Genomic DNA, 10,143 nt, shown 5'->3' with positions numbered 1-10,143 from the left:
GTCCAATGGGCTGAAATGATGGAATACATCAACTGTAGCAGGTATAGTAAAATGTTTTATACAAAACGGTGCGAATGACGTAGATTCCATTAGGTTTGAGTGAGATTCAGCTCCTGAATAAGTCAAACAGGCGTCATCGAAGCTGGTGTAGAGAGATCCAATGTTCAATGGCTACAGATTTTATGCAGCTTGAGGTCAAATGTTAGAGAAGCCTCTTGCTCATAACGAAATGTAGGCAGAAAGGTTTATTTGGTACTGTTACCATCATCACTTTTAACCCGACGGTGTACTGAAAGATTAGCCAATTGGATTACACCTGGTGGACATCCAATTAATGCTTCCCTGATCGTTCATTTAATCAAAAGCCACTTGAGCTCCCTGAGGGAGTGGAGGGTGAGGATGGTGATGGAGTGGAGGGGCCTGTGCTCTGTGGGGGAGGGGAGGGTGAGGATGGTGATGGAGTGGAGGGGCCTATGCTCTGTGGGGGAGGGAAGGGTCATACAGCCATCTTAACGGTGACAAGAGTTCATTAACATCAAAATTGGTGCAAGTGTATTTTTTTTTAATTTTTAACCCTCAGCCTCTCTGTAAGGATGTCTTGTGGTCTGGGGCCACATAGACTCTTGTCCTTTAAAAGGAACAGTACATTGAAAAGATTGAGAAACAAGGCAAAGTTACCATAGTCAGATCACACCATAGGGCTGCTGTCTTGTTAGAAACAGATGACTGGTGGTGGTTTACCACACGTTAGGTGAGGGGAGAGGTTGACAAGGAGAGTCCTTCGTGGTAACCTGAAGGTGGCACGGTGGCTCAGTGGCTAGCACTGCTGCCTCACAGCACCAGAGATGTAGGTTCAATTCCACCCTCAGGTGACTGTCTGTGTGAAATTTGCACATTCTCCCTGGGTCTGCTTTTGTTTCCTCTCACAGTCCAAAGGTTAGGTAGATTGGCCATTCTAAATTACCCACAGTGTACAGACAAGGTGAGTTGGCCATGGGAAATGCAGGGTTACAGGAATAGAGTGGTGGATCTGGATGGGATGCTCGTCAGGGGGTTGGTGCAGACTCAATGGGCCGTAAGGATTCTACAATATTCTCAGCTGCTGCAGGAATTAAGCCCACACTGTTGGCATCGCTTACCTTTGCAAATCAGTTGTCCAGCCAACTGAGCTAACCTACCACTTGCAAAACAATAGAATACTAGATGAATGCTTTGTGCACTATTTCCACTGTTCTCCCTCTGCAACTAACACTGTGTCTCTGTTCAGTTTGCTTTTATGAATCACATTTTTGTAGTCAGCAAATGCAGCCAGTAACTTAATTGATGCAAAGCATTCTGAAGATGTGAGAGTGAAGCAATGTGATGGAGTGAATTAAATACAAAATACTGCAGATGTAGGAGATGGCAAATAAAAACGGAAAATACTGGTGAAATCTTCGAACTGTTCCAAAGATAGCACTCCAACCGTTAACATCTGCCAGCCGAAGGATGCTGTTAAAGTTGAAAGGGTTCAGAAAAGATTTATAAGGATGTTGCCAGGGTTGGAGGGTTTGAGTGTAGAGGGAGAGGCTGAATAGGCTGGGGCTGTTTTCCCTGGAGAGTCGGAGACTGAAGGGTGACCTTATAGAGGTTTATAAAATCATGAGGGGCATGGATAGGGTAAATGGACAAGGTCTTTCCACTGGGGTATGGAGAATAAAACTAGAGGGGCATAGGTAAGTGGAGCAAGATTTAAAAGGGGCATAAGGAGTAACTCTTTCACGCAGAGGGTGGTACGCATATGGAATGAGCTGCCAGAGGAAGTGGTGGAGGCTGGTACAATTACAACATTTAAAAGGCATCTGGATGGGTATATGAATAGGAAGGGTTTAGAGGGATATGGACCAAATGCTGGCAAATGAGACTGGACCAGTTTAGGCTATCTGGTCAGCATGGACGAGTTGGACCGAAGGGTCTGTTTCCGTGCTGTATGACTCTATGACTCTATAACTCTCTCTCTGCACAGATGCAGCCAGACTTGCTGAGTTTCTCCAGCACTCTGTTTTTACTTCATTGAAGTTAATTGCCAGATTTGGCCTAGCTACAATACTCAGGTTTCTGTTCACAGGGCAATATGGTTAGTTTATGAAGTCTAATTGAGTTACTTCTACAAATAGACTGTGTTGAGAAGGCAGGGGAGTCAATAATGTAATAGACACATTGTTACTCTCAATAATACTTTGCTAGATATCTTGATGAACTGAAAATGTGTTGCTGGAAAAGCGCAGCAGGTCAGGCAGCATCCAAGGAGCAGGAGAATCGACGTTTCGGGCATGAGCCCTTCTTCAGGCTCCTGAAGAAGGGCTCATGCCCAAACCGTCAATTCTCCTGCTCCTTGGATGCTGCCTGACCTGCTGCGCTTTTCCAGCAACACATTTTCAGCTCTGATCTCCAGCATCTGCAATCCTCACTTTCTCCTAGATATCTTGATGTCTGAGCATTGTCATATCATGGGGATTAATCCATAAATATCACTTCACCTTTCTTCGAGTTGAAACACAGTAAATTTCACTTTGCAATAGTTGGCAACTTATTAAGTTGGCAGATCAAATGTTTTGACATTTTTTTTTTAAAACTTTGCTGTGTTTCTAAATCCTCAGGGAACCAACCAGAGAATCAGGAGATGAGGAGAAAGGTTAATTTAATCTTACTGCACGCAGTCAGTTTTCGAACCAGTTGTTCTGTGAGCCTGTCATTACAGTTAATGTAGCCAATTTAGCCCAGCTGATTTCAGTTCCATTGAATTAGCCCTTCATATAGTATTGCCCTGTTTGCAAAATGAATCTGGTCTGGAAAATGTATTACTTACATTGTCAAAGATTAATGACTGTCTGGTGATCAGATGTTGTTGACATTTATTGGTCCTGGGATTCTGTGCTACGCAGACGCCTGACTGCAATGAAAAAGCAGATTCATACAGATGCTGAAAATCAGAGGCAGGGGGAAGTTACAGCAAACCCATAAGAATCTGAGAGATAACGGACAGTCCAAGTTTCCATTGTCTATCTCCTTCATCGGAACTGATACTGATATCATCAAAAGAGAAAGGGGGAGCTATTCAAATACAATAGAGAGAGGGGAGGATTGTATTATTATAGGGGGGGTTGGTTGGCTGGAATGGCTGGTTTAGGATGAAGAGGGACACCAACAGTGTGGGTTCAATTCCTGCATCAGGTGAGATTACCATGAAAGTGTTGCCTCCTCAACCTTCTTCCTATCCTGAGACATGGTGACCCTTGGGTTCAACTCACTAATAATTGTCTGTGTGTGTGTGTGTGTGTGTGTGTGTGTGTGAGAGAGAGAGCAGTTCTATGGTCCACTGGGACTGTGGTGACTTTATCCATCATTATGTAACTAATTATCTCAATTAAGTAATGCACAGGAGGCCTTTAAAGGTGCAACAAACACATCAACAGTGGAGGAACTATCAGAACAAAATGGTTGGGTTTGGAATCACCTCTTTCCTGAGCCAATGGTGTTCCTTTAAACATCAACTTCTGTTACACTTTATAATCCATTATCGTTTCATACGAATCCTTTAGCTAGCCTTGTGGTTCTCTGTTCACTTTGTACTTTTCAATTCTTCAGAGGAAGTTGATGTAAGTATGTAACAGGTTACTGATTGGAGATATTTCTCTATTGCATGGCCCCCATCCAATTAAACTTTTTTTTGTTTGCAATTTCCAATTCTTTTATTGACCAACCTACAAAATGCACCCCTCTGGTTTGGTTTTATTCTTTCACGGATCGAGACAGATTTAACCAACTTCCCCTAATACAGAAGGGTTTGCCAGGTTACTTCACAGTGGAGCTGAAAATGTGTTGCTGGAAAGATGAGATGGAAGATGAGACCCTCCAACCACAAGGGATGAACTCATTTCTCCAGTTTCCTCATTTCCCCTCCCCCCACCTTGTCTCAGTCAAATCCCTCGAACTCAGCACTGCCTTCCTAACCTGCAATCTTCTTCCTGACCTCTCCACCCCCACCCCCACCCCCACTTCGGCCTATCGCCCTCACCTTAACCTCCTTCTACCTATCTCATTTCCAACGCCCCTCCCCCAAGTCCCTTCTCTCTACCTTTTATCTTAGCCTGCTTGGCACACTTTCCTCATTCCTGAAGAAGGGCTCATGCCCGAAACGTTGATTCTCCTGCTCCTTGAATGCTGCCTGACCTGCTGCGCTTTTCCAGCAAGAATGTAATTTACCTTATTCTAACCCTAATTGAACAATCAGGTGGAATCCTTTGTGACTGTGTCCCATTGCAGAGTTTCTCATTAGTCTAGCAACACTAATGTATAGACTTACCTGGCTTCTTACCGTGCCAATCTAATAAGAGTTCCAAATTCTTTTGGAGATATTCTAAAACAAAGGATACTAAATTATTTTTCATTATTCTATCTTGATTAAAGATCACAGGAATCCAAATGGAAGTTGGCAATAGTTTTTGAATGAACAAAATCCCAGTTAATTACTGAAGAATAAAGCCTCAAGATTCCACGGTTTAAAACAATAATCTTTAACCAGATTATGGCAACAAAGTAAACACTGAAAATAATCTATAATGTACTTTAACATCTAGAATTAACATAAGTTAATTATGAATTAACAGGTAATTTGTAGTTGAATGTTACTTATGAATTGGACATTAACTGACACATTACTATCCTATCTACCTGAGACTCTACTTTCAAGGAACTGTGAACCTGCACTCCAAGGTCTTTGTTCAGCAACACTCCCTCGGACCTTCCCATTAAGTGTATAAGTCCTGCTAAGATTTGCTTTCCCAAAATGAAGCACCTCGCAATTACCTAAATTAAACTCTATCTACCACTCCTCAGTCCATTGGCCCATCTGATCAAGATCCTGTTGTGATCTGAGGTAACCTTCTTCGCTGTCCACTATACCTCCAAGTTTGGTGTCATCTGCAAACTTACTAACTATACCTCTTTATGGGGTTATTATGGGTGTTGCTGCCTGGGGGTGGCCTCTTCACATTGAGATCATTCATTAATTCTATCACATTAATCAAAATATCAAGCCACATATAGCTTGCTCTCTGCTTTGTTTCAGAGCTCACTGTTCTCAGAAACAAACCCAAACTCTGAACTCTTCATCCTGACCAGCTTTGCCCATTTGACTTTTAAAGTTAATACATAGATTAAAACCCATTCCTTTCTGACAAACTCTCATTATTTCTTCCTTAATGCTCCATCCCACCACATGGTTACGTAGCATCTCTTTTCCCCCACCTTCAATACCTGCACTTTATTGTAAGTAGGGTTCAAGTGCTAAGTTGCACTAGGTTGGCTAGTTTATATGCTCCTAACACACCACTTACAGAGGAATGGTTTCAGCTGCTACTTCAATTAGTTGAGCTCAACCGCTTTTGCAATAGAGGACTCGTTAAAATATGCTTAAGGCTGTGAACTTCAGAATTTTAAATTGTGGATTGCAGTTAAATGGCAATCACAAAGTAAATTAATTTTATACAAAAAAATGCCTTTTGTTACAGCCAACTGCAAAAATTAGTTGATTGCTGACTGTAATACACTTATTTTTAAGCAAGTAAAAGCAGCCTGTATGTGTTTTGAGTGTAAACTATTGATTGCTTTATACCTGACAGTGGGGGAATCGTGTACAAGTTTTATTGAAGACAGTCTGCAGTGCAAGCATTTCCACTCAGGTATGGACTTGAGGAATGTGGAATAGATGGTAACAACACTTCTAGCCCTGATCATCGACTGGGAACAACAATTTGTTTCCACTGCAAGTGTGATCTAAGATTTGCTGAGAGAGCATTAATCCAACAAAGAAACACTGCAGAAAATCTGGGCAGCAGAGAGAATCCATGTCAACGCAGTGTTTCGAGAGGCTCTGGGATTGGGAATATTCATTTAGCAGTTGTAACAGTAAAACAACCCCCTTTTCAGGTTAGATCTATGTCCAGTGAGTGAAACTTTTTTAGAACAGGTTCCTTTTCCACAGTCGATATAAACCACAGGGTCATAACCCACAATATCTCATCCCGCAAAGGTCAACATCCTTTGACACCGTTGGCTTGACTTATGGCAAAGGGGCCCTTATGCTGCAGTGGTAGTGTCCTTACCCGTCAGACAGGAGGCCAACGTTCAAGTCCCACCTGCTCCCTAGGTGTGTCTTAACATCTCTGAACAGGTTGATTGAAAAATAAATATCTGTAAAGCCAGAATGCCTTGGGTACTGAGCAATTAAAACAAAGTCGAGAGTGTGGTGCTGGAAAAGCACAGAGGTCAGGCAGCATCCGAGGAACAGGAGAGACGACGTTTCGGGCATAAGTCCCTCATCAGCATTTAAAGCAAAAACAATTTACAGGCTCAAACTGAAAGGGGTTATTTATTTTCAAGAAGGAGTTGGATAGAGGGCGAAAGGGATCAAACAGTATGAGGAGAAAGCAGGAACAGGGGACTGAGTTAGATGATCAGCCATGACCGTGTTGAACAGTGGCACAGTCTCAAAGGGTCGAATGGCCTACTCCTGCTCCTATTTTCTATGTTTCGAAGTAAGACTTCATGCAGTCAAAGCATTCAAGTTGAACAGTAATAACATCCCTTTCCTTCAGAATGACAGGGTGTGTCAAAGTTGCTAAACGGAAGCCTGGATGTTAAAACAACTTTGCATTCGTTCCTGTTAACAGAAACTTCACCACTTCTTTTGAATTTGCGTTAAAGCTCTTCGTAAATCTCATTGATCTGTGTTCTGTATGACAGGGACTCTGATGCACATGTCAGCTGAAAACACCTCATCTCACAGAACCTCAGATCTCTCAGAAACAGACAGACAGCGGTGGCAAATCTGTTTACATTATAATTCAGAAAGCTTATCTGTTTGAAGAAGGGCTTGGAACTTTGGATGTGGTTTGGTTGTACTATTGATGTAGATAAATATCTATAAATAAGCATTTTGACCGTAACTTTTAAGTATATTTAATACAAAACATGATGACACTAAGGTGAAAGATAGATAGAGGTCCAGAATTTCCTCTCAGTTGCAAACTTGTGAGAATCATTATTCAATAAGTAAAATGATCAGAGGATAGGAACAGTTTCTTCTTATTTACACTATCAAAACCCTTTTGAGTACCACATTAAATTTCCACTTAACCAGATCTGCTCAATTTTGTTTCATCCTTTTATCTCGCTGAAGGACTACATTTTAATTCATGGTCATAAGTCACATGACGCCATTTCTGATGAGGGGCTTATGCCCGACACGTCGATTTTCCTGCTACTCGGATGCTGCCTGACCAGCTGTGCTTTTCCAGCAACACACACTCTCGACTCTGACTCTCCAGCATCAGCAGTCCTCACTTTGTCCTCGACACTGGCTTACAGCCCAACAGGTTTATTTGAAATCACGAGCTTTCAGAGCGCTGCTCCTTCATCAGGTGAACGTTTGTGTTACAATACTCCGAGTGGGTCTAACTTTAGCATCTATTAGCTGGAAACCTGACAAGCAACAATGGTTCTCCAAGAAGAGGGTTACCTCACCGAGGGAGTCAAGCACTGATTTGCTGAGGGGATAAAACCTGATATAAGTGAGGCGTAGAGTGGCATTTCCCTTGTCCTGACGTCTGCCCTCCCTTTAAACCAGAGTAACCAATTCTTATGAAATCAAATAAGATTCATTTCAACCATGGGGTTTGGGGGTGAGGGATGTGGGGGAGGGCTTGGATGCTGGTAACCATGAGAACAAAGGGCTGTGGAGGGAATAGGACAGCGATGACCAGATTGTCCCCTGCTGGCTTCAGTGCTAAAGTGCAGAAAAGGAAGAAGTGAGGGTAAGAGGTGTCTTCCTTAAGTCCAAAATTGTCCGGCGTCCATGTATCCCTGTGCCTGGCAAAACATGGCAGCATTTGAATCGATTTGAGTCTTAACATCATCTAGCATGGAAACAGACCCTTCGGTCCAACTCATCAATGTTGACCAAGCTTCCTAAACTAATCTAGTCCCATTTACCAGCATTTGGTGCATATCCCTCTAAACCCTTCCTATTCATATACTCATCCTGAAGCCTTTTAAATGTTGTAACTGTACCAGCCTCTACCACATCCCCTGGCAGCTCATTCCGAACACACACCATCCTCTGTGTGAAAAACATTGTCCCTCAGGTCCCTTTTAAATCTTTCTCCTCTCACCTTAAACCGATACCCTCGAGTCTTGGACTCCCCCATCCTGAGGAAAAGACCTTGGTTGTTTACTTTATCTGTACACCTCATGATTTTATAAATTTCTAAAAGGTCACCCCCTCAGCCTCCAGCGCTCCAGGGAAAAAAGTCCCATCGTATTCAGCCTATCCTTATAATTCAAACTCTCGGCAACATCCTTGTAAATTTTTTCTGCATCCTTTCTACATAAACAATATCTCTCCTATAGAAGGGCAACCAGAACTGTACGTTGTATTCCAAACATGGCCTCACCAATGCCTTGCATAGCCGCCATATGATGTCCCAGCTCCTGTACTTAATGGCATCACTGGCAGTGATGGCTTAGTGGTATTGTCGTTAGCTTGTTAATCTAGAGACCCAGGTAATGTTCTGGGGACCTAGCTTCAAATCCTGCGACAACAGATGGTGGGACTTGAATTCAATTTCTGTGAGGCGGCACAGTGGCTAGCATTGCTGCCTCACAGCACCAGGATCCCAGGTTCGATTCCAGCCTTGGGCAACTGTCTGTGTGGAGTTTGCACATTCTCCCCATGTCTGCGTGGGTTTCGTCCCACAGTCCAAAGATGTGCAGGTCAGGTGGATTGGCCATTCTAAATTGCCCATAGTGTTAGGTGCGTTAGTCAGAGGGAAATGGGTCTGGGTGGGTTACTCTTCGGAGGGTCGGTGTGGAATGGTTGGGCCGAAGGGCCTGTTTCCACACTGTAAGGAATCTAATCTAATCTGACAAATAAAGACGTGTGCCAAATGACCTCTTCACAACTCTGTCGACATGCAATGCTGCTTTCAAGGAGCTATGTACCTGCATCCCCTAGGTCCCTCTATTCAACAACACTTCCCAGGGCCTTATCATTGAATGTGTAAATCCGCCCTGATTAGCCTGACCAAAATGCAACAACTCACATTTATCTCAATTAAAGTCCATCTGCCACTTCTCAGCACATTGACCCAATTGTATCAAGATCCCACTGTACTTTTAGAAAATCTTCTTTGCTGTCCACTATCCCACCAATTTTGGTGTCACCTGCAAACTCACTAACCATTCCTCCCTCGTTCACATCCAAATCGTTGATATAAATGACAAATAACAGTGGACCTTGCAGCACACCACTGGTCACAGGCTTCCAGTCCGAATAACAACCCACTACCACCACCCTCTACTTCCCACTGACAAGCCAATTTTGTAGCCAATTGGCTAGTTCTCCCTGGATCCCATATGATCTAGTGTTACCATTTAGTCTACCATGGAGGACCTTGTGGAAAGCCTTGTCAAAGTTGTTTTGGGATGGATTGTCTGATTGTTCAGATTGATTGCTACATGTGAATTCCAAATCTGAATGATAATCCTGAACCACACATTCGAAGGATTCAATTTGTTTTCCAAATTCTTCTGTCTATTGTTCTAAACTCTGTTTAAATTCTTTCAGTCTGGGTTTCTTCTTAGTGCAACTGGAAGTTCTATTTGCTTTAATGTGATCAGTTCAATATTACATGGCAACAAACTTGTATTTACGTAGCGCCTTTCATGTAGTTAAACATTCCAAGAGAGTATTGAGGTCAGAAGCTCTGGAGATGAGTCCCACCTTCGGGACTTAATGGTCACAGCATGTGATTAGACAGAGTGATGATGAATCTGTAAACCCTTCCCATTCACCTCCAGCCGGTGGTAAAAGTGAGAGTTTCCTGGTCAACCAGGACTGGGTGTAGCACAGCAACCTCCTCCCTGTGTTAAAGCGCTTCTCACACAGAGAGAGAGAGAGAGACACATACATACACAGAGACACACTCACACTCACACACACAGACACACAGACAAAGACAGACGGATAGACACACACACACAGAGACACAGACACAGACACACAGCGACACACACACACAGAGCAACACAGACACACACACA

At 43.0% G+C, this 10,143-nt stretch overlaps 1 protein-coding gene across 1 annotated transcript in view; it reads left to right on the top strand.

Annotated features, from left to right (window-relative positions):
- The window catches only part of si:dkeyp-72e1.9 (syntaxin-binding protein 4), a 130,794-nt gene continuing 120,651 nt past the window's right edge, over positions 1–10,143 (top strand). The window contains exon 1 of the mRNA XM_043712009.1: positions 1–41. Coding sequence (XP_043567944.1) covers positions 16–41 — 26 coding nt within the window. The 5' untranslated portion in view covers positions 1–15. The remainder of the gene's footprint in view (positions 42–10,143) is intronic.

Source organism: Chiloscyllium plagiosum, chromosome 21 (genome assembly GCF_004010195.1).
Source record: "Chiloscyllium plagiosum isolate BGI_BamShark_2017 chromosome 21, ASM401019v2, whole genome shotgun sequence".
Lineage (NCBI taxonomy): Eukaryota > Metazoa > Chordata > Chondrichthyes > Orectolobiformes > Hemiscylliidae > Chiloscyllium > Chiloscyllium plagiosum.
This window is presented reverse-complemented; position numbering and strand designations above follow the sequence as displayed.